Raw genomic sequence first — 25617 nt, 5'->3', positions numbered from 1 at the left:
TGCCCGCAGTCTGGCCAGACGACTCAGTGCCCGCAGTCTTGCCAGTTGACTCGGAGCCCACTGTCGTGCCTGGTGACTCGGTGCCCGCCGCTCCGCCTGGGGGCCCGATGCCTGTCGCCCCTCCTGGGGGTCCGGCGCCCGCCGCCCCGCCTGGGGGCCCGATGCCTGTCGCCCCTCCTGGGGGCCCGGCGCCCGCCGCTCCGCTTGGGGGCCCGATGCCTGTCGCCCCGCCGGGGGGCCCGATGCCTGCTGCTCCGCCTGGGGGCCCGCTGCCTGCTGCTCCGCCCGGTGGCCCGCTGCCTGCTGCTCCGCCTGGTAATCCGATGTGCCTCTGCCCGGAGTCCAGCCCGATGTGCCTCTGCCCGGAGTCCAGCCCGATGTGCCTCTGCCCGGAGTCCAGCCCGATGTGCCTCTGCCCGGAGTCCAGCCCGATGTGCCTCTGCCCGGAGTCCAGCCCGATGTGCCTCTGCCCGGTGTGCCGCTGCCCGGAGTCCTGCCCGGTGTGCCAGTCTTTGATATCCCGCCAGTTACCAGACCCGGGCGGTGGAACATTTTGCCCAGCTAGGACTGTTTGGAGCGTCCTGAGGCCGCTCCTTGAGGGGGGGGGGTACTGTCAGGAATGGACTGGCCAGCAATAGTGGGACTCGCCTGCCTTATGAGCTGCAGTACCAGGGCTGGCCAGCGGGTGCTCCCAGCAATCAGAGACTCAACCTTGCAGCCAGTCAAACACCTGGAACTAATTATACTGGTGTATTTAAGGGACATTCAGACCTGCAGACTCTGCCTTGGTGTTGTGTTTCTCCTGGGCCCTGTTTCCTGTTCCTGTTCCTGTCTGATTCTCTGCTGACCCTGCTCTGATCCCTGGCTTGTCTGACCATTCTCCTCTGCCTGACCCTCTGTACCACGCTGCCCGCTACCTGCTGAACCTGGCTTGTGACCCTGTCCATTCTCTGCTTGCTCCCCCTGTACCTACCTGCCCGATTGATATTGACCCAGCCTGCCTGACGACGCTTGCATTGTATGTACTGTTATCTGTGGGTGGTTGGTTTGGTTTGTTTGCACTGTGTTATGTTTTAGTATTGCACTGCGTTTATGTTTGTATTGTTAGTGTTAATAAATTACATCGTTTATAACATATCTGAAGTCTGCGTTTCCCTGCATCAGTCACACACCTCTGGTCATACCCGGGAGCCCTGACAGGATCTCTGATTGACCCTTATGATCACCTGATGTCCAATCACAGAAAAAAATGTAAAAATCCTCCTGCACTATTATGCGTAACAAGCTAATAAGTAGCTAGCACTAAAATGCCACAACCTAGGCACCAATAGGGATGCAATGTGATATAAGTGCAGTGCAGCGCTACAGAACACAAGCAAAATGAAAACAATATACATGAAAAGCACAAATATTAAACATCAATGTGCAACAGGAAAAAAAAAAAAAAAACACACACTTGCATAGAGCTGAGCCCTTGTGAAGAGGATCCCCAATTGAGGGATCAATTAGTGCAATCAGTGTGTGTATCCCTTTCCGGGAATAAATAGCATGCAACTAGGTGTATTAAAGGATAAAATATGCGAAAAAACCATGGGCAGCCAGATAATAAATTTCCATAAAATGTAAAAAACACTCCTCATGCAGGTGTGAGCAAATTCGTGCCAATCCTCAGTGTCTGGGGTGCCCCCTCACCTTCCTGCCCAGGCCCCTCAGGATCAATGAGCCTATCAAGCAACACAGTATTCCTCCAGGATGATAAAGGGTCTCCTCAGCAGTAGTGGTGGGACTCCCTTCTCCTCTAATGGGTAGGCATGGAATGATAGGTGATATTGTTGGACAGGTGGTACTCCATACATGTCCCCAGTAAGGCATAAGATTACTAATCTTCCTGCCAGTACATGTAAGAATTAAAGTCTCCTCCTTTTTGTTCCTTTTCTTAACAAAACACTTTCATCATGTCCTGTCTTCTGGCAGGGCAAGGTTAGGTTCATTAACCACCCGCTGACTTCAGGGCTATCATTGGATGCCTACCCATAAGAGGAGAAGGGAGTCCAGCCACTACTGCTAAGGAGACCCTTCATCGTCCTGGAGGAATACTGTGTTGCTTGATAGGCTCATTGGTCCTGAGGGGCCTGGGCAGGAAGGTGAGGGGGCACCCCAGACACTGAGGATTGGCACGAATTTGCTCACACCTGCATGAGGAGTGTTTTTTCCATTTTATGGACATTTATTATCTGGCTGCCCATAGTGTTTCCGCATATTTTATCCTTTAATACACCTAGTTGCATGCTATTTATTCCCGGCAAGGGATACACACACTGATTGCACTTATTGATCCCCCAATTGAGGATTCTCTTCACAAGGGCTCAGCTCTATGCAAGTGTATGTTTTTTTCCTGTTGCACATTGATGTGTTATATTTGTGCTTTTCATGTATATTGTTTTCATTTTGTTTATGTTCTGTAGCGCTGCACTGCACTTATATCATATTGTGTCCAATCACAGCCATCATGAAATGTCAACAAAGCTGCCAGTCTGTTGATCATGTCTGCCTCTCCTCACACACAGCCTGCTAGTGAGGAGAAGCAGAGCCGATCTGTGTTAAGCAGTAGGTTAAAACATACTGATCATAGTGTCCCCCACACAGCTGTCAGTGCTCCAGTGATCCACATCTGTCACACAATACCAGTGTAAAAGCCACATCTGTACCAGTGATCCACATCTGTCATGGCATACCAGTGTAAAATCCACATTTGTTCCAGTGATCCACATCTATCGCAGTGTACCAGTGGTCATCCATATCTGTACCAGTGATCCACATATGTCATGGTGTACTAGTGTAAAATTAACATCAGTGCCAGTGATCCACATTTGTCACGGTGTACCAGTGTAAAATTCACATCTGTACCAGTGATCCACATCTGTTATGACATACCAGTGTAAATTCCACATGTGTACCAGTGATCCACATCTGTCTCAGTGTACCAGTGGTCATCCACATCTGAATTAGTGATCAACATGTGTATCTGTCACACAGTACCAGTGTACAATGCACATCTGTACCAGTGATCCACATCTGTCACGGCATACCAGTGTAAACTCCAGATGTGTACCAGTGATCCACATCTGTACCAGTGTAAAATCCATCTGTACCAGTGATCCACATCTGTACCAGTGTAAAATTCACATCTGCACCAGTGTAAAATTCACATCTGTCACGGTGTACCAATGTAAAATTCACATCTGTACCAGTGATCCACATCTTACGGTATACCAGTGGTCATCCACTTCTGTACCAGTGATTAACATCTGTCACGACCTACCAGTGTCAAATCCACATCTGTCATAGCGTACCAGTGATCAATATCTGTCACATAGTACCAGTGTCAAATCCACATCTGTACTAGTGATCAACATCTGTCCGCAGTCTCTGGTCATCTCCTGCACTGTGTCCGCAGTCTCTGGTCATCTCCTGTACTGTGTCCGCAGTCTCTGGTCATCTCCTGTACTGTGTCTGCAGTCTCTGGTCATCTCCTGTACTGTGGCCGCAGTCTCTGGTCATCCCCTGAACTGTGTCCGCAGTCTCTGGTCATCTCCTGTACTGTGTCCGCAGTCTCTGGTCATCTCCTGTACTGTGTCCGCAGTCTCTGGTCATCTCCTGTACTATGTCTGCAGTCCATTAGTTCAGAATTTTTTCCCCCTGTTTTCTGCCTCTAAAACCTAGGTGCGTCTTATGGTCAGATGCGTCTTATGGAGCGAAAAATACGGTAATTGCATTTATATTTATTCTTAATTCAAGAAGCAGCTAAAAAATTATAGCCCAACTCTAGCTATTATGTTTTAAGAAGTTACAGCAATGAATTTTGATTTTTATAATTTTTGAAAAAAACCCCTATGGTTTAAACCATATGTAAAAGGGACTTTGGGGGGCGGAGCCTGACTATGGCGGCGGCGGAGAGCTCGTGGTAGGAGCTCCCGCACGAGGCTCCTCCGACCTACCCCCCCTTGGACCTTAAAATTCCCCCCATGGAGATGGAGCCCTAGAAGGCAGAGACCTTCCTTGACCGGGGGACTTACTGGCTCCTGTAGCTGAGTGGCTGCCCGCGGTAAGGGGAGTCGGGAGCGGAGACCAGCGGAGAAAGGCGGGGACGCTGAGCCTGGGCGCCGTGCCTGGTTGCCGGGAAACAGGGAGCCGCGGCTGGGACACGTGACCGGCCGCGGTGCATCCCTGGGAGGCAAGGAAGCCGGCCGCCCGGCCGGAGGCTGACAGAGAGCAGGAGAGATCCCCGTTTTGTCGGACGACCTGCTATCCCTGGAGCCCTGGCAGGGGATCGATGGTGAGCCTGCCCAACAAAGCAGAAGAGTGTGGAGGAAAGTCCTGGAGGGTCCCCCTGAGAGAAAGAGAGCTGACCTATCGAGGGAGCTGGAGAGTGGAGCCTGAAGCTGTCTCACGAGAAGCGCAGGAAGGGTGAGTGAGTCTGGCGGTGGCCCCAAATATATATATATAAAAAAAAAAAAAACTGTATAGAGCTGGGAGAGAGAGAAAAGGGGGGGACCCCCAGAGAATAACAATAAAAATAAGGAGAAGAGCGCAAGGTGCAGCCAAAGGTGTACAGAAAGGTGGGAAGACAGAGCTGGGAATTCTACCTCTACACCTTATTAATTTCCTTGTTTTTGTAAAGTATAAGTCTATGAGAAGAAAATAAAAGTTACAGAAGAAATGAAAAATAAAAGTACAAAAGGAACCAGGCCTAAGGGGACCCAAACGGGGACAATTAAAAAGTATACATCCCAGGGAAATGTGACCCCAGAAAGGCCCCAGAGCAGAAATGATAGAGAGTCTGATTTAAGTATGCAAAATAGTCCTAAACAATCACTGGAATTGGATATCAGTAATCAGCAAATATCAGAGATAGGAAAAGACCTACAAATCCCAAATAAAAAAAGAGATGACAGAAATGTTTAAAGATCTGGAGAGAACAATAAAGCAAGAAATGGTAAATATTCGGAATGACCTGGGGCAGTTGTTGTTAAGAGTGGAAGAAACGGAGTAGAAAGTTGAAAATCAGACCCAGATTATTTCCGAATTAGAGAAGATAATTAATATGGAAAAAACTCAGGAAAAATTGCAGTACAAGGCGGAAATACAAGAGAATAGAGAAAGAAGGAGAAACATAAGGATAAGAGGGGTACCGGAAAGTTTAAAAGGAGAAATATTGGAAGAGATGTTCTGCAAAATACTGAACTATATAATGGAAAACTCTGAAATGGAAAGGACTAATATAGAAAGAATCTCTAGAAATGGGAAACTCCAGGGGAATTATGAGAAGGACAGGCCGAGAGACATACTTGTAAAATTTTATGAATTACAGCAAAGGGAAAGACTCTGGAGGAAAACTAAGGGAAAATCAGTTATAAAGTATGGATAAATGGATATTCAAATATATGCGGACTTGTCACTAGAGACTCTCCGGAGGAGGAGAGCTCTGAGGCCTTTGCTGGAGCAGATGAAAAAACAGAAGGTGCAATATAGATGGGGAGTTCCGGAGAGTTTAATAGGATGGAAAAATGGAATAACAGCCCATTTGAGGTTCCCAGAGGACTTGAGAAATGTTTGTGATAGACTTGAAATGCAGAAAATTGAAATAAACGGTTGGGAAGAAGAATCTGGGGGAAATAGATCAAAAAGAGGGGAGGGGGGGAGGGGGGGGGAGGGTGAGTGAAGAGGAGAGAAGTTTTTTTTTTCCTCTCTCTCCTTGCTCCCATTCCGTCGCCTTTTTTCTCCCTTGTGCCTCCAGCCTGACTCCTTTCTTTTCCTTCTTTAGAAAGTACAAGTAGAGAGGAGGTCAAGGGGGGGATCCGGACGGAGGGGAGGCCATCCATGGGAGGAGTGAAGCCCTAAGGATTAAGTCAAAGGTGGATGCTACCTCCACAAATGACGGTTAGGCAAAGTGAAGGCCTAAAAAGAGGGGGGAGGAGGGGGGGGAGAGGGGGGAGGGAGGAGGAGGGAGGGGAGGGAGAGGAAGTGGATTGAGGGGTGTATAGAGAGAGGGGGGGGAGGGAAAAGGGGAGAGGGATAAAAACGCTCCATAGGAATAAGAAAGAGGAAGGAAAGGAGGAAGAAGGAGACGGTAGGAAAAGAGGAAGATGGAAGAAATCCAATATATAACCTACAATGTAAAAGGGTTAAGCTGTCCAGGAAAGAGATTCAGGTTATTTAAAGAACTCCAACATAGAAAATCCTCAGTGGTATTCTTGCAGGAAACACATTTAGAGATAGAGTCGAAGGTTAGACTGAGGACTAGATATTTTCCAACATGGTTCTATGCGGATTCACCAACTAAAAGAGCAAAAGGAGTTGCTATAGGATTCACAAAGAATATAAGGTTCGAGCTGGAGGAGAGATTAACGGATCTGGAGGGAAGGTTTTTATTTTTGAGAGGTAAATTACAGGGAATTGAGTGTACAATAGCAAATATATACAGCCCAAATAAGAAGCCGGAGAGGTTTATGAGAGAAGTGTTGAAGAGAGTGATGGATTTTAAAAGTGGGTGTATGATAGTAGTGGGTGACCTAAACATCTGTATGGACCCGCGGATGGACACCACTTCCTCTGTGAGGAGGGAGGAAAGCAAATCCTTGAGAATGTTAACCACTTCCCGACCGGCCGTTGTATATAAACGGCCGGACGGTGGCACTGCAGGGTCGGGTGGCCGTCTATAAACGGCCTCCCCGCACCCTGCTTGTGCGCGCTCCCTGGGAGCACGCAGCACCGCGATCCGGTGCCCGCTGTGTCCTCCGGACACAGTGAAACACCGATCGTCGGACGGGACCTCTGTACGAGGTCCCGATCATGTGATCACTGATTGGCCAATCAGTGATCACATGCAAAGTAGTAAGCAAGATGTCACTTCTGACATCATTGCTTACTATGTGTGAAATCTGTGAATGATCACAGAGGTCACATGGTACAAGGCTATTCACAAAAGCCTTGTACCATGTGACAAGCTGTGACCAATCACAGCTCACTCAGTTCTTAATGAGTGCAAGAATGCACACAGAGAGAAAGAGAAATGATTGCTTCTACATCCTATATGGGTGTAAAAGCAACCAGTGTAAAAAAAAAAAAAAAAAAATCTTCATCACCCCTCACAAGTAGTACAGTGTCACCATGGTGACACTGTACTGCTAGGGTGACAGTATGTAAAAAAAAAAATAAAAAATAAAAAATAATATAAAAAAATAAAATAAAAATGTAAAAAAAAAAATGTTTAAAAATTATAATTTTTGCTTATAAACTAATTTGGATTTTTTTTTTTTTTACTAAAAAGATGACTGAATACATTTTGGCTAAGATTTATGATGAAATATTATTTATTTGCAAAATTTTATTAAAAAAAACACTTTTTTTCAAAATTTTTGGACATTTCATTTACATAGCAAAAAAAATACAAATCCCAGTGGTGAATAAATACCACCAAAATAAAGCTTTATCTATCTCAAAAAAATGATAAAAAATTCATTTGGGTACAGTGTTGCATGACCACGCAATTGTCATTCAAAGTGTGATAGTGCTAAAAGCTGAAAATTGCCCTGGTCAGGAAGGGGATAAAAGTGTCCGGTCTGGAAGTGGTTAAAAGAAATTGATGCATGAGTGTCAGCTGGTAGACATCTTCTCATAGAGGAAGAGATTGGTCAAAGAATTGAGAGGGAAATTGAATGGTTTTTTGAAGAGAATGAAACAGAGGATGTCTCGGTAGCAACGGTGTGGGAAGCACATAAAGTTTATATCAGAGGTCTACTCATTGCAATGGGAGCAAAAAAGAAAAAAGAAAGGAGAGAAAAGATAAATAGATTATTAAATGAAATATATGATCTTGAACAAGTGCATAAAAGGGAAAGATCTAAGGAGATAATGCAGATGTTAATAAAGAAGAAAGAAGAATTAGAGAATGTAATGGAGGAGGAAAAAAGAAGAATCTTTAATAAAATAACAAGTGAAAGATATAGATGGGGAGACAGGCTGGGAAAGTATTTAATGAGAACTTTAAGAAAGAAGAAAAATAGAAATTATATTGAGAAAATAAGAAATCCCAAGGGGGAATTTGTACATTCAACCAAGGATATTGCTAGAACATTTAAAGAGTATTATAATGAGCTGTATAATATTATACCCCAGGATACGTTAAGAAAATGGAAACAGTAAATAGAGGGGAAAGAAAGATATACCTAGAGGAGGCAGGCCTACCGAAAATTAGAGAAACACAACTGAACTCTTTAGAGGCAGAAATAACTTCAGAGGAAATAAAAATAGCATTAGAAAGCATGGCGGGAGGGAAAAGCCCGGGTCCGGATGGATATACGGCCAAATATTATAAAAAATATAAAGCGCTTTTAATACCCAAAATGAAGATCTATATGAATGCTTTGGGGAATGGGATGGAGATGAGGGGAGAGTCTTTACAGGCGAATATAGTATTGATACAGAAGGAGGATAAAGACCCCTCGCAATGTGCGAGTTATCGTCCAATAGCACTGCTGAATGTAGACACTAAAATATATGCAAAGGTTCTGGCAAATAGACTGAAAGAGCTGATGCCGGAGTGGATACATGGAGACCAGGTGGGGTTTGTCTCGGGTAGAGAGGGTAGAGATAATGCTTTGAGATCATTGTTGCTTATACAGGAGGGCAAAAAAGGGAAAACCCCAATGATACTGATGTCAATAGATGCTGAGAAGGCATTTGACAGAGCGAGCTGGGGTTTTATGATGGACACTTTGGAAACGTTAGGAATGGGAGATAGAATGAGAGGCTGGATTGGAGAGTTATACAGAGGGCCTACCGCTACCATAATGGTAAATGGAGGAAGATCAGAGTATTTTAAGATGTCAAACGGTACAAGACAGGGATGTTTATTGTCTCCATTGCTATATGTGCTATCACTGGAGCCCTTACTGTCTAGGATTAGGAAGAACATAGATATAAAAGGAATAAAGATAGGAGATAGAGAACATAAGGTAGTGGCTTATGCGGACGATCTGATGTTTTATGTTGGAAACCCTAGAACATCACTACCAAATTTAATGAAAGCACTAAGGGAGTACGGAGACCTGTCGAACCTGAAAATTAACCTAACAAAGACCGAAATCTTAAACATAAATCTCAAAAATAGCGAAAAAGAAAAACTACAAGAGGAATTCCCTTTCCTTTGGAGAGATAAAGAATTAAAATATCTAGAAATAAAACTATCAGCCTCAAATAAGAACCTTTATAAAGCCAAAGAAAAGAAGGTCATATATAGGAATAAATTAAATATGTTTTTGATAAATATTTTAATAGAAATGTTGAAATGACTTGTATATGAAGTGAAAAATTAATAAATATTTATTAAAAAAAACAAAAAAAAACCACCATATGTAAAGGGGGCATGGACAGGCACATGGAGCGGTAAGACGCTGAAATCCTCGGCTCCCGCTCAGCTTCGGGATTTTTGAGTCTCCCAGCACACATACTTACCCACACCACCTTCTATGGGAAGGAGAAGCTGCAGTGAGGGTCGTTGGCTTGGCGGCTCTCTCAAAGGAGGGGAAGTCGGACGTTTTTTCACCCGTTCCTGTACGGAGGGTGGCAGCTCCCTGGGATCCAAGATGGCGCTGGTCCTGCGAGGCTTTTCACAGGTGAGAGACAGACACCGCACCAGATCCCCAGATTTCTGACCGTGGATCGGTCAGATCGAGAAGTTCTTCCCCAGCATCACAAGCATCCAAAGAGGGATGGGACATGGAAGCTTACATAAGGACTCTCCCTACCTACACAGACTTTGAGGCCTATGTGAATCGCCTAGAGCATTCCTATAAGCAGGAAATTGCTGAACTACGCTGGAATTTATGAGGGCGCATGGAAGATTTGGAACACACTGTCGAAAGCGCTATAACTAAAACACATGAACATGATCTTATTCTCCAGGAACATACTGTCCAAATGCAGCAATTATTCTATCATCTAGATGATCAAGAGAATAGGAATCGCAGGAATAATATACGCATTTGCGGTCTCCCGGAAACAGTGGACTCTACAGATTTAGCCCCTGCGGTCATAGCAATATTCAATGACTTATTACAAAAACCCAAGGATGCTCCCCTTGAGTTAGATCATGTTCATAGGGCTCTGGGCCCTTGTCATACCAACCCGGACTACCCCAGCGATGTCATATGTCGGTACCCGACATTTCTTTAAACTATTTCTTTAAACTTAAGGCGGACATCATGCGAGTGGCTCGGACACAGGACACCATTTTGTTTAATGGCAATCCAGTTATGCTTTTGCTAGATCTGTCCAAGCTCACCCTGGATATGCGAAAAGCTATGAAGCTGCTAACGGGAGCCCTACAGGCCAAAGATCAAATACCACTGGGGATTCCCCTTCCAGCTTTCTGCATCCCATGAAGGCAAATCTGCAATTTTCCGCTCAATGGGTGACTTGGCTAATTTTCTGGGAACTTTTGAACTTCCTCAAATCGCTATTCTGGATTGGCCTATAAAAAGTGCTACGTCTGGCCTGCCTTTATCAACTGGGTGGCAGACCCATTCCAAGAAGAAACGCCCTCGATCCAATGCCTCTAAATCACCTACTGGTTGAACGCAGCAAGCCTTTTTAGTGCACAGATCGGGTTTCTTCTCTGGTGTTTACACCACCTTTGGCTTCGGCCTACCCTCTACTTGCTGATCACTCATTATATTATTGTTTGCTTGTTTCATTATCTATTTGCTTATTGTCGGTTACTATTTCTGTTTTTATCAGTTGTAAGATGTTGGATACAGCTTAAAGTTATTATATACTGATGGTGGCATCCAAGGCATCTGGTGTCTGGGGACTATGGGTTTGGACCCTATCCTCCCACTCATCTTGAGGCAGGTGCTTTGGGATGCTACTTTTAAATGACATTTTTATCCCCGAACTGTGTTGCCCATGACTCACACTGTAGGGTTTACAGCAGTCATACTGGCTCTGCTAATTGTTTTTTTGTCTAGCTTCACATCCTCCAGGCCTTTTGGCCTAACATATTGTTGCTAATTTTTTATGGCTTTTAATAGGCAAATTTTTCTCATGTTACTAATTTATGTTGGCTTACATGTTATTATACGCAACTTTAATCAATGGTCCCTTCTCTTTTTATTGTATTATTGTCATTGATGATTTTTCACTAACTGGAACCAGTGGATCACAAATTCAACTAGAGCCGACATCCCTTCGCCTTCTCTTTCCCCTCTTTGGCTCCCTTTTTTCTCCTGTTTTTCGTCTCTCCCTTCTTTCTCCTTTCTTCCTGGGTACTGGCATGAGCATTCTATTCCCATCACTGCCCTGTCCCTATTATGTGATTATGGCATCCCGATCGTCTTTGAGAGTTTCTTCTCTCAATTGCAGAGGTTTTAATAAGTCTGAAAAAAGGCGACAAATCCTTTATCATTTTCATAAAAGCCACTCCGAAATTTTAATTTTACAAGAGACTCACTTCCGGTCTGACAAGGTGCCCTCCATACAAAATAAATTCTATACTACATGGTTTCACAGCACTAACCCCTTGGCTAAATCCAAAGGTGTGTCTATTGCATTCCATTATTCTTTTACCCCTGAAGTGTTGGAGTCATTTCTGGACCCTAAAGGTCGGTATATAATTTTGAAATTAAGATATCAGCAATCTATTTTCATACTTGTTAACATTTACTCCCCTAACCAGGAGCAGCTATCTTTCCTCTCTTCAGTGATGCAGCATCTGGAGTCACTTGTTACACATAACTTTATTGTAGGGGGGATTTCAATGTTCCCATGGTCCCGAGATTAGATTCTTCTACGGGTAAGTCTTTGTCATCTCCCACTGTTTTAACTAAGATTCGCACTGTGCTCTCCAAACTTTCCTTAGTAGATGTCTGGCGCACTTTACATCCGTCAGAGAAGGATTACTCATTTTACTCAGCAGCGCATGCCTCCTATAGTAGGATAGATTACCTTTTTGTCTTGCATTCACTCTTGGATTTCGATATTTCCTCCTCTATAGGCCTCAGGATCTGGTCGGATCATGCCCGTATACATTTCGCTATTGGCCATCTGCCCATGCCACTCAGATTTTCCTGGAGACTAAATGATAATCTTTTAAAGGATTTGGCACTATCTCCCAGGCCATTGTTGACTTTGTTAAAGATCACATTTCCGACCAGATGCATCCCAAGACTAAGTGGGAGGCACTCAAATGTGTCCTGTGGGGCATCTTTATTCAGCATGGTTCTAGACTTAAATGAGAACGTTTGTCTGACATCCGCCAGTTATTAACATTAATCTCTGATTTAGAATCTACCCATGAACATACCCTGAATCTTGATACCCTAGTGGCCCTGTCTAACTCCTTAGTGGCCCACGATAAAATACGTTATCTTCATTATACCCAAGCGAATAAATGTGGTAGACATTTATCTCGAGTTATTCATCCTAGACAACTGAGACATGTAATCTCCCATCTCTTATCTTCTTCTAATCATAAACTGTATACTAACTCTGAGATTGCTTCTGAATTTCAGCATTATTATTCGGGACTCTACAATCTTCCACCACCATGACAGTCTGTATCCGCCTCCCCGGATCATATCAAGCTATCTTCTTACATTCAGGAAACTGCGTTACCCACTCTCTCTCCAACTGACACCCAGGATCTCGAGGCTCCTTTTAAGGTCGCGGAGATCTTGGGTGCAATACAGGGCCTTAAGATTGGGAAAAGTCTGGGTCCGGACAGATTTACCCCCAGTTTCTATGGGGCTTTTGCCGCACACAGTTATATCCCCTCTTATTTGCCGCATTTGAAGCCATAGATTTATTTCACCCATTTTCCTCTCAACTTCTTCAAGCTCAGATAGTGGTGATCCCGAAACAGGGAAGAATCTGTCCCTTTGTAGTAACTATAACGCCAATTTTGCGGTTAAATATAGACTTAAAACTTTTTGCCAAGGTCTTAGCGACTCACCTTTTCCTTTGTTGCCTGACATAATTCATAAAGACCAGGTTGGATTTGTCCCCGGGCGGAAGGCCAGGGACAACACTACGAAAACTATTCACCTTATTTCTATGGTACAGAAAACTCAGGTCCCGACCTGCCTTCTCTCTTGTGATGCAGGAAAGGCTTTTGACACAGTCAACTGGTCTTTTCTTTGACAGGCTTTGGTACAAATTGGGGTGGGTCCAAAAATGTTACGCCGTATTATGTCCCTATATTCCACACCCTCAGCCACTGTGTCAGTTAATGGCATACAATCTGAACAGTTTAACATTTCTAATGGCACACGACAGGGCTGCCCCCTTTCCCCACTATTTGTGATAGTGATTGAGCATTTAGCCCAAGCAATACGCAATAATAACTCTATTCAGGGTATTCATACCCTTTCCCCGCACTGTAAGCTCTCCTTATATGCGGATGACCTTTTATTATTCGTTACTCAACCTCATATTAGTATCCCCTCCATACTAACTGAAATTCAACGGTTAGGTGGCTTTAGTAATTTTGAATTGAATCTTACTAAGATAGAGGCCTTGAATCTTTCTCTGATCTCACATACTCTTTCCATGCTTAAATCGGAATTCCCACTTTAAATGGCAATCCAAGGCAATAACATATTTGGGTACAGCGATTCCTGCCCATTTACAAGACTTCTATAATCTTAATTTTAGTCCACTCCTTAATAAAATATGCCGGTCACTGGAGACTTAGAGAGATCTTCCTGTGCCTTGGTTTGGACGCATGAACATTTTGAAGATGAACATTCTGCCTAAGTTGTTATACCTATTTCAAACCATTGCAATTCTATTACATTCTGCATTTTTATAGTGCCCTTCACACCCTCACCATTCAATTTATCTGGCACCGGCACCACTCCAGATTGAAACATAAGCTTTTATGCCATCCCAAGTCTAAAGGGGGTGCCGGTCTTCCAGATTTTTAAATTTATAACGCCTCTGCACTCCTGGCCCATCTATTAGAATGGTTCCCTGCCCGTTTACCAAGGCTTCTGTAATCATCGAAGACCTTTCTCCAGTGGATCTGCGAGCACTACCCTGGGGTTACTCCAGCTCTTATCGCAAATTCCCTATGCTCTTCCTCATGACAGAAGCCGTGCTTGGGGTTTGGTACCTCCGATGTGGTAGTTGAGCGCTGTCCTCGGATCTGAGTTCACTTTCTCCCCTTTTTGACAACCCCAAGCTTCCTAATAGCACAAATACCTCCATATACGGCTCCTATGACATATCCTCTTGGCCATTTGCTTGCTCTTTTGTTAATCCTTCTACAGGCTTCTTTGTGCATACCTCTACCCACCTACCATCTTCTTTCAACTGGTTAACGAAGATCCAGCTATCCACGTACTGCAAATTCCTTCATTCATCTGGAAACGTACATAGGTGTCAGGAATGGACTTGCCAATAATGGTGGGACTCACCTGCCTTGTGGGCTGCAGTACCAGGGCTGGCCAGCGGGTGCTCTCAGCAATCAGAGACTCAACCCTGCAGTCAGCCAAAACACCTGAGGCTGATTGCAGGTGTATTTAAGGGATGGCCAGACCTGCAGTCTGTGCCTTGGTGTGTGTTTTTCCATGGGCCCCTGTATCTTGTTACCTGTATTCCTGTTCCTGCCTGACTGACTTGTTGCCGACCCTGCTTGATCCTGACCTCTGCTGACTTCTCCTGTTTGATCCTTGGCTTGTGACCCCGACCATTCTCTGCCTGACCCCCTGTACCTACCTGCCCGTTAGTTGCTGTACCCGGCTCATGACCTGACTAATCTCTGCCTGCTCCTCCTGTTCCTACCTGCCCGATTGTTATTGACCCAGCCTGCTTGACTACGCTTGCATTGTATGTATTGTTATCTGTGGGTGGTTTGGTTTGTTTGCACTGTGTTTATGTTTTAGTATTGCACTGCGTTTTGTATTGTTAGTATTAATAAATTATATTGTTTATAACATATCTGAAGCCTGCGTTTCCCTGCGTCAGTTCACATACCTCTGGTCATACCCGGAGCCCTGACATTACATCAAGGCCAATCCTGACCATTAGTGGCTGCACAGGGAAGCCATCTTGGCTTGTTGCTGGGAAGGATGGATCTTGATGAGGTTGTGTATTTGTCGCTGCTGGTTTTTGATGACAGAGAATATGCTTATCAGACACTGAGGGAGTATACCCGGGATCAACTGCTAGAATGTATACGGATCGCTCATGTTCTAGTAGATCAGGGCACAGAGTTCTCTGAGGTGCAACCTTTGATTCAGGTTTGTGCAGAGTTGGCTTCATCTGGTACCCCTGAAAGCAGGAATGACTTTTTGCCACCATTTAGTGCAGACCAGGTAGAGTCCCTGGTATGGTTATTAGAGGATGATGTGGATTGCTTCTTGGAGCATTATGCTGCATGTTCACCACAGGTATTAAGGGGTTGTATAAACGCAGTGCAGTCTTTGACCAGACAGGCTTTGTGTAAGCTCAGCTTTGTTCAACCCATACTGCAGACATGGTCAGACTTGTTGCACCCAGCCTCAGTCAGCTTGCAACGTCATTCCTCTGCTCAAGGCACTCTTCCTGCATCCCCGACAGCACCCCCAGTGACGGCCCAGTATACTCTGCTAACTACCACATACCAGTCCCCTGCTCCCACTCGCTGCACCTATCCTTTCTTTAACCCTGTAAAGAAGTCCTCTGTAGCAACTGCTCCCCCATCTGTTCCATCTTCCAGCTCTTCTCTGTCCTCAGCTGCTCCATTCGTTTGCAGACCTGCGTTTACTTGCAGTGCTCCAGTAGTTAAAACCAGAAAAAAGCGAAAATTCTTTCCAACCAATACCATCCTGCCAGTATCCAAACCGGTGAGCCTGCCGTCTGAGAACCTGCCTTCCGTGGTTCAGCCTGGTGCCTCGGCACCCGCACTTTAGCCTGATGTCTCTACCCAGCCTGATGTCTGTACCCAGCCTGATGAACTGATCCAGCCTGATGATCCTATCACGCCTGATGACCCAGTGCCCACTGTCATACCTGGTGACCCGATGCCCGCTGTCGAGCCAGACAATCCAATGCCTGATGACCCAGTGCCCGCTGTCATGCCTGGTGACCCGATGTCCGCTGTCGAGCCAGACGATCCAGCGCCAGATGACCCGGTGCCTGCTGTCGAGCCAGACGATCCGGTACCTGGGGACCCGATGCCCGCTGTCGAGCCAGACGATCCAATGTCTGACCCAGTGCCCGCGGTCATGCCAGTTGACTCGGAACCCACTGTTGTGCCTGGTGACTCGGTGCCCACTGCCTTGCCAGCTGACGCGGTGCCCGCTGGCGAGCCAAATGACCTGATGCCTGGTGACCTGATGCCCGCTGTCGTGTCGGACGACCCGGTGCCCGCCGCTCCGCCTGGGGGCCCAGCGCCCCGCCCGGGGGGGCCCGGCGCTCCGCCCAGGGGCCCGGCGCCTGCCGCTCCGCCTGGGGGCCCGGTGCCTGCCGCTCCTCCTGGGGGCCCGGTGCCTGCGCTCCTCCTGGGGGCGATGTGCCTCTGCCTGGAGTCCAGCCCGATGTGCCGCTGCCCGAGTCCAGCCCGATGTGCCGCTGCCCGGAGTCCAGCCCGATGTGCCGCTGCCTGGAGTCCACACGATGTGCCAGTCTTTGATATCCCGCCAGTTACCAGACCCGGGCGGTGGAACATTTTGCCAAGCTAGGACTGTTTGGAGCGTCCTGAGGCCGCTCCTTGATGGAGGGGTACTGTCAGGAATGGACTTGCCAATAATGGTGGGACTCACCTGCCTTGTGGGCTGCAGTACCAGGGCTGGCCAGCGGGTGCTCTCAGCAATCAGAGACTCAACCCTGCAGTCAGCCAAAACACCTGAGGCTGATTGCAGGTGTATTTAAGGGATGGCCAGACCTGCAGTCTGTGCCTTGGTGTGTGTTTTTCCATGGGCCCCTGTATCTTGTTACCTGTATTCCTGTTCCTGCCTGACTGACTTGTTGCCGACCCTGCTTGATCCTGACCTCTGCTGACTTCTCCTGTTTGATCCTTGGCTTGTGACCCCGACCATTCTCTGCCTGACCCCCTGTACCTACCTGCCCGTTAGTTGCTGTACCCGGCTCGTGACCTGACTACTCTCTGCCTGCTCCTCCTGTTCCTACCTGCCCGATTGTTATTGACCCGACCTGCTTGACTACGCTTGCATTGTATGTATTGTTATCTGTGGGTGGTTTGGTTTGTTTGCACTGTGTTTATCTTTTAGTATTGCACTGCGTTTTGTATTGTTAGTATTAATAAATTATATTGTTTATAACATATCTGAAGCCTGCGTTAGTTCACATACCTCTGGTCATACCCAGAGCCCTGACAATAGGCCTCTGATGACTTTTGAAAGTATGTACCTTCTTGCCGAATTTCCTGTCCATGTCCTCTCTAGAGTATATAAATTGATACTGGCCCACACACATACTTCTCTACCTACTTACTCTAGGGTATGGGTAGAGGAATTGGGTGTGGAGATTTCCCCTGGTGAATGGCAGAAGGCGTTTATTTTCACCCATAAATCTCCTGTATCAAACTATATACAGGAAAAAAAAATATAAATTGCTCTCTAGATGGTACCAGGATCCTGTTTCCATACATCGTATTTTCTGCTTCAGATGTCTGCTGGCACTGTCTCAGGGAGAGAGGAATGTATTTACATGTGTGGTAGGACTGTGATATTATTAGTTCGCTCTGGTCTAAGATTTTTCAAATATACTCTGACATTTATGATGACTCCATCACTCCATCTCCCAAAATTGTGTTATCTATATTACCTGGCTCTATGAAATCACAAAAAACTAATCTTTTAAGGTTTTTCCTTTCTTCGGCATGCCAACTTATTTCCAGATTTTGGAAGACTACCACTAGTTCTTCCATATCTCTCTGGGTAGATATTTTAAATGATATTGTGTTAATGGAGGATATGCAGGCCTCTGAAATGGATTTGCAGCCGAAATTCAATTTCCTATGGTCTGTCTGGACTCAATATTCCACCTGCAAAATCTGCTTTAATAACTCCTATGGTGTTGGCTCCTCTATCTATGAGGTCAAGGAATTGAACTAGTGGATCTCATGCCATCTTCCCTCTGTCCATGTGCGTCTTTGTACTCTTCCTTGCCCATACTATTTCTCTCTCTCCTATTCTTCTGGGAGTCTCTGTACGTAGCTGTACTCTTTTTCTCTTTTCTTCCCTATATCATTACTTCTCTTTTCCTTCTCTCGCTCTGGTTTATTTAGGAGTTATTGGGACTAATTGTCTGTAGATGTTGTGTTTTATACATCCTTTTTTCTTGTCTTGATGTTGGATGGACTTGCCCATCACATTATTGTGTATGTCTTTCCATGTTGTATACAGTGGGGCAAAAAAGTATTTAGTCAGCCGCCAATTGTGCAAGTTCTCCCACTTAAAAAGATGAGAGTGGCCTGTAATTGGCATCATAGGTAGGCCTCAACTATGAGAGACAAAATGAGAAAACAAATCCAGACAATCACATTGGCTGATTTGGAAATAATTTTCAAATTATGGTGGAAAATACGTATTTGGTCACCTACAAACAAGCAAGATTTCTCGCTCTCACAGACCTGTACCTTCTTCTTTAGGAGGCTCCTCTGTCCTGCACTCATTACCTGTATCAATGGCACCTGTTTGAACTTGTTAGCAGTATAAAAGGCACCTGTCCACAACCTCAAACAGTCACACTCCAAACTCCACTATGGTGAAGACCAAAGAGCTGTCGAAGGACACCAGAAACAAAACTGTAGACCTGCACCAGGCTGGGAAGACTGAATCTGCAATAGGCAAGCAGCTTGGTGTGAACAAATCAACTGTGGGAGTAATAATTAGAAAATGGAAGACATACAAGACCACTGATAATCTCCCTCGATCTGGGGCTCCACGCAAGATCTCACCCTGTGGGTTCAAAATGATCACAAGAACGGTGAGCAAAAATCCCAGGACCACACGGGGGGAACTAGTGAATGACCTGCAGAGAGCTGGGACCAACGTAACAAAGGCTACCATTAGTAACACACTACGCCGCCAGGGAATCAGATCCTGCAGTGCCAGACGTGTCCCCCTGCTTAAGCCAGTACATGTCCGGGCCCATCTGAAGTTTGCTAGAGAGCATTTGGATGATCCAGAAGAGGATTGGGAGAATGTCATATGGTCAGATGAAACCAAAATAGAACTATTTGGTAGAAACACAACTCGTCGTGTTTGGAGGAGAGAGAATGCTGAGTTGCATCCAAAGAACACCATACCTACTGTGAAGCATGGGGGTGGCAACATCATGCTTTGGGGCTGTTTCTCCGCAAAGGGACCAGGACGACTGATCCATGTATAGGACAGAATGAATGGGGCCATGTATCATGAGATTTTGAGTGCAAACCTCCTTCCATCAGCAAGGGCATTGAAGATGAAACGTGGCTGGGTCTTCCAACATGACAATGATCCCAAACATACTGCCCGGGCAACGAAGGAGTGGCTTCGTAAGAAGCATTTCAAGGTCCTGGAGTGGCCTAGCCAGTCTCCAGATCTCAACCCCATAGAAAACCTTTTGGAGGGAGTTGAAAGCCCGTGTTGCCCAGTGACAGCCCCAAAACATCACTGCTCTAAAAGAGATCTGCATGGAGGAATGGGCCAACATACCAGCAACAGTGTGTGCCAAACTTGTGAAGACTTACAGGAAACATTTGACCTCTGTCATTGCCAACAAAGGATATATAACAAAGTATTGAGATGAACTTTTGATATTGACCAAATACTTATTTTTCACCATAATTTGCAAATAAATTCTTTCCAAATCAGCCAATGTGATTGTTTGGATTTTTTTTTTCTCATTTTGTCTCTCATAGTTGAGGTCTACCTATGATACCAATTACAGGCCTCTCTCATCTTTTTAAGTGGGAGAACTTGCACAATTGGTGGCTGACTAAATACTTTTTTGCCCCACTGTATGTCTATCCACATATGCTAGTGACACCTTGACTTCATTAACGTACTGGCTGCACCTGTGTCTTATTTTACATGTCATTTGTTCCTTCCTTGTTTTTTTTTGGACTTTTGTATCAAGAACAGAAAATCTCTAATAAAAATATATTCAGTCTAAACCATATGTAAAAAAGCAGACCATTGTTACTCCCTGGCAGCATTTGTCTGAAAAACATGGTTTAAATCATATGTAAAAAAAGCAGACCACTGTTCGTCCCTGGCAGCATTTGTCCGAACCCCTTCGACACCTTTGCACAACAGCTTGGCCAATTAAAGGAAGTTTAAAAATTATATAAAAATGATCTACTACCACAATCAACAGGTGATAACACTATATTTAAGGGGAACTTAGGAAAACAAAAACTGCTAAGTTAATGTTATTTACAGACTACATGATATATTGTATGTAACTTTTTATTTTGTCCATAGTTCCATTTCAAATTTGTTGCAATTTACAAGGCATGTACTATAACAGTCAAAAACTAACCTCTGCAAGGCTCCTTCAGGTGTGTAAATCTTTGCTGCATTTGCACCTTCCAGGCGAGAATAGTGGATTATTGCCTTTTTGAGGTGACTCATCAGTAAGTCCTATAGAAAAGAAGTTGAATAGAAGTGTCAATACTGTTTTTCTGCACATCACACTTAACACACACACACAAGCAGCATGATAAAAACCAATCAGAGACATGGGACATAATTAAAGCAGGAATATTCAGTTCAGTTTTTAAATGTTAAACAGTTTAATGTATAGATTTTCCAAATGTATTTGCCACATTTGCCTTTTCTCTACTCTTTAATTCCAGGCATTTTAAGCATTGTGGTGTGAAAAATAGTCTACTGGTAAATTTGCCAAAGAAAAATGCTAAGCTGAAGAAAAATGTTTGTTTGGCCAGCCTACACATTGGAATGGTTGTGATGTTTTCCCACAGTAAATTATTTTTTACTTTTCTTTAAAGGAAGTGTGTTTTCTTTTTAAAATATAATATACAGTAAATACAGTAGACATACAAGTATATAAAATAGTTCAGTTTGTTGTAAATTGTGTTATAAACACGTTATAGCCCATTTCTAGCACTGAACAGAGGTTTTAGGCACTTTTGAAAAACAAATGCTGTAAAAATAATGAAATTATTATTTTTTATTTTTCACATGCGGAGTGCATAAACAGAAAAAAACAAAATCAGAGCAATGTTTGGTGTGTCCACCCTTTGCCTTTGAAACATCATTTCTCCAAGGTGCGCATACACACAGTTAACTTTTCTTTTAGTTTGGATAAAGCAGTAAAAGTAAGTTGTATCTTACTGGGGTCTGTGAGATCTCAGAAACTTAGTTTGTTGAGACATTTTTTCTCAGTTGCTAGAAAGGTAATACCTTCTTATTGGAAGTTCCCCAGCATGTCGCTCCTTTCACAGTGGATATCTACATTTATTGACAGCCTTTGAAAATGACACCTCTGACAAATTCAAAATACTTTGTTATGTATGGATGCATTTCGCTTCCTCAGATGTTTTGAAGGCCTTCATCTCTGTTTCTTAGCAATCTTGACTCCCTGCAGTTGGACAATTGACACTTGGCAGTCCTAGTGATGGATTCTGCTACACCTACTTCTGTGTTTTTTTTCCTATTTTCCTACTTTCTCCATCATAGCCACCCCTCTCATGGAGCTTTGTTTTCTTGTATACCCAGGTCCCCTGGAAACTTTTGATTTCTTTCTTACTTCTCTTTCTATCTCCTTTGTTTTGCTTCCTTTCGGTTTTATTCTTTTTGTAATCTTTTCATTTGATCTTTTTTTTATTTCTGTTTTAGTGTATTGGACATGTTGCCCTATTTACGTTGCCTGTCTGTTCTTCAAAATTGTATTGATATGTTGCACTTATTATCTGGATGTAATATACCTTTTACAGTTCACTGTTTCAGTGATGCCATATATTTCTCTCTCTCTGTTCCGAACGTTGCATGTGGATATGAAAAGGCATTTGTATTTTGACCCCAATCTGAATGTACCTTGCTGTTTACCTACTTAATATTCCCAGTTGCCTTTTGATAAGAATATATTTACCCATAAAATAGACTATTGTTGAACCTATGACTTATCTGCATGTAATAGGGATGAGCTATCACCAACAGTTACAGAGGTGGAGGGAAAAAGAAAGGGTGGAGAAGAAAGTATCATCAGTAAACCAGGGTTAGCCTCTACATAGAAAGGTGGGGGAGGGTCAAATTCACTGTGGTCTGCCATGGGGCTAATTCTTTTGGAGTTAGCTCTCAGAGATATTACCCGTAAGTAGGTGTTGTCAGGGTCTCCATGCTGACCTAAATTTCTCCTCCGAATTGTGTACAGTTGAAGTAAGGTCTTTTGCTGAGAGAGAAACGTAGGAACTTAGTGGGTAGGTGTGTTTGTTTCCACAAAAATGTGCTGCATTTAAGAGATGGAGAGTGAGGGAGGCCTTGGGGTTGATTCACTAAAGGCAAATATACTGTGCACTTCAAGTGCACCGCAAGTGCAGTTGCTCCAGAGCTTAGTAAATGAGGTAAAGCTTCACTTTGCAAAGAATACCCAATCACATGCAAGGAAAATAAAAAAACAGCATTTTTGCTTGCACATGATTGGATGATAGAAATCAGCATAGCTTCCCCTCATTTCAGAGACTCCTCTCAGATCTATGACAACTGCACTTGGAGTGCACATACTATTTGCCTTTAGTAAATCAACCACTTTATATTTCAAGGTGGGTCTCTGTGTCAGGTGAAGGTAGGCTGCAGGATTTTGACACAAATCTACCAATGTAAGTTGTTTAATCATGGCAGTCAAGTCACCCCAAAAAGACTGAATTTTTGGACAATGCCAAAAACATGTAGCTTTGTTCCACATCTCAAGCATACAACTGGAATTTGATAGCTCATTTTTTGGAAAGCAGGTACTTTATACAATCTGGTTAGGATCTTACACCCCATCACCTGAAATGGGTTAGCTTTGGAGGATTTATGTGCGAAATACAATATTTTCTCTTGTTGTTGAGTTGTCAGTTGGATTTCATCTCAGATTCCCATTTTTGAAGAACAGGTGGGATAAAGTCTGCACCCACACCACCAATAGGTAATAAATAGTAGAAAGCCAGTGGCAGTTAGGTTGCCTTGATGGACAAATCACCTCAAAGATGATAAAGTGGACAAAATGGTGTTGCCTCTAACTTCACGCAGCGATACAAAATCCACCTGGTCCGTATGACTTAGTCATAGTCAGGTGTGGCAGCAATCTATGGGCTTGGACTCTGGAGAATAATTTTGGGTCCAGGTTTCCTCTTTATGAGCCATTTCAAGTTATTGGACACATTTTTGAGCCTGGAACTAATATTAATCGGAGTGCCTTGCTGTAAACATTTGTTGGCTTCTCATACAGTCAAAGGATTTGCCAATGAATCAGTGTTTAACAAGAAGTACTTTGCAATATCCTTGCCAAGTTTATTTGTAATGCCTAAGTCTAGAGACTCATTGAGTCTCCTCATTTAGGGTCTTGGGGGGATAGGGTCAATCTCCATCATCAGATGTATAGATAAAGAGATGATATCTATCTCAGAGATCTTTGTGTTGAATAAGAAAAAATTCTAGCCTAGAACAGGTTTGGTGGAAAGTAGTATGTTGTACAGGGTTCCAAGGATGAGCCCTGGATGCATGCTATGTTTTTCCTTTATTTTGGTTGTTGTCCTTTTAAGGAGAAACGGGCAGCTAACCTACGTGCAGGAAGAGACCCTTAAAAGGCAGGAAGGTCCAGAGACAAGGTGTGGGATAGTAAGGTATAGAGTGACAGACATGATTGAGAGCTACTGTGAAGTTGTTGCGCTTTAAGGACTGTCTGGACGGGAAATACCTGCCAAAGCCTAGGACTGTTTAATTAGGCAACTATGTAGCAAATGAGGTTTAATGTTGATAAATGTAAGGTTATGCACTTGGGGGTTAAGAATATGCACGCATCATACATACTAGGCGGAGTACAACTGGGGGAATCAGAATCAGGATGTAGGCTAGGGTGGACCTCTCTAACCTGCGTTCACGTAGGCGACGGACAATCTGAATGGATAGGGTGTTTAAGTCCTCCAGAGAATTTGGTATGCCAATTCGGGCAAGTTAGTCTTTGAGGCCCTCAGCAAGACCCAAGTGGAACGGATGACGCAGGGCAGAAGCATTCTAATTACTGTCTGCACTCCAACGTCTAAAGTCCGTGATGTAGTCCTCGGCCGCTCGGTGACCCTGTTGGAGTGAATGTAAGGCTGGTTCTGCTGTGGTGGTCCATTGTGGATCATCATACAGCTGGGCCATTGAGTCAAAGAAAGTGGACATAGTATTCAGGTGTGCGTGATCGCTTTCTAGCAGACGATGGGCCCAAGCTTGCGGTTCACCTTGAAGCAAAGAAATAATGAACCCCACTTTAACAGTTTCTGTGGAGAAAGTAAAGCTGACGTGTTGCGGAACACTCTAAACTTCTTTCGGTCTCCAGTGAACCGCTCAGGAGTGGGTACACGAGGTTCAGGAGGTGGCATCATGCCAACAGCATTAGCGAGAGATTCTGTGGGAGCCCCGGCTGTGGCTGGGACAGTGGGAGCCGCAGACACAGGAGCAGGTGTAGCCAGGGTTTGCATGCGTTCCTCCAGGTGCACATCCTTCCTGCAGAGTCTTGAATGCTTGGGTCAGTGCTGCCAGGTGTTGACATATTTCATCCAGAGGCGAAGGTCCTCTTGCAGGCTCAGACATGGCCATATGGTACGGTCACATACCTGGATAGTGAGCCTGACGTGAAGAGGCAGGCCTCCCGTACAACTCTGGCTCAAGGACCGCTGATGGGGAGACAGCGGTTGCAGGGGCACGGTGGGGTATGAGTGCCTGTGATCAGTCCAGTAATAGCTGGTAAGCCGATGAGTTGTAGGTAGGGAGCAGGGTTCTAATGCAGCCGTGCTGGATGGGTGGATACCCGAGAGCAGTGTGCTGAGGATGAAGGGTCAGACGAGTCGGGTTTGGTATTGGTCAGACAGATCAGGCTAAAAGCAGCAGGAGGAAGAGTAGTCGGGTCACAGGCCAGGTCAGCAATGGAGGATCAATCAGACAGGAGCGAAATGTGCACGAGTGCGCGCCTATGTCCAAGTGCCTGCACATCTGTTTGGCTTGTAAGGACTCTGCACATGCGCATATTTGTGCGCCGCGGAACTTCACCTGCACTATGGGCAGGCGTTTCCTGACACCCTCTATGTGGCCCTCAGATGCACCAGTTAGGCTGGGGTTGGACAGGGAGACCTCTTGTGGAAGCACTTGGAACGGTATCAGGGAAATAGGATCAGGGTCCAGGGCTGTGGACTCATCAGCGCGATGTCCCGCATGTTGCGTGGCTTTCCTAGGGCCAGGCCAGGCCTGTGGAGCTGGGGTGTGGCAGCACCATCTCGGTGGAGGCCCTGGGAGCCGGTGCAGGGTGTTGGTGGAGGAAACAATGTGTTAGGTCACCTTTACGAGTGTCCTAGTTGGTAGGCTGTATTCTCCAGTCCCCTGGCATGTGAAAAAGACCGGGCAGTGTGGCTGGTCTGGC

At 44.8% G+C, this 25617-nt stretch overlaps 1 protein-coding gene across 5 annotated transcripts in view; it reads right to left on the bottom strand.

Annotated features, from left to right (window-relative positions):
* SERHL2 (serine hydrolase like 2) overlaps window positions 1-25617 on the bottom strand; it is an 801854-nt gene that overhangs the window by 420316 nt on the left and 355921 nt on the right. For all 5 annotated transcript variants that reach the window (XR_016313777.1, XM_089684280.1, XM_089684279.1 and 2 more), the window contains one exon: window positions 20533-20633. Coding sequence is in view for 4 of the 5 variants with exons in the window: in XM_089684280.1 (XP_089540406.1) it covers window positions 20533-20633 (101 nt within the window). In the remaining variant the exon portion in view is untranslated. The remainder of the gene's footprint in view (window positions 1-20532; window positions 20634-25617) is intronic.

This window comes from Staurois parvus, unplaced genomic scaffold (genome assembly GCF_062004578.1).
Source record: "Staurois parvus isolate SC_StPar_1 unplaced genomic scaffold, SC_StPar_1.0 ptg000341l, whole genome shotgun sequence".
Taxonomy (NCBI): domain Eukaryota; kingdom Metazoa; phylum Chordata; class Amphibia; order Anura; family Ranidae; genus Staurois; species Staurois parvus.
The sequence above is the reverse complement of the archived record's forward strand: the minus strand, read 5'-3'. Positions and strand labels throughout refer to the sequence as shown.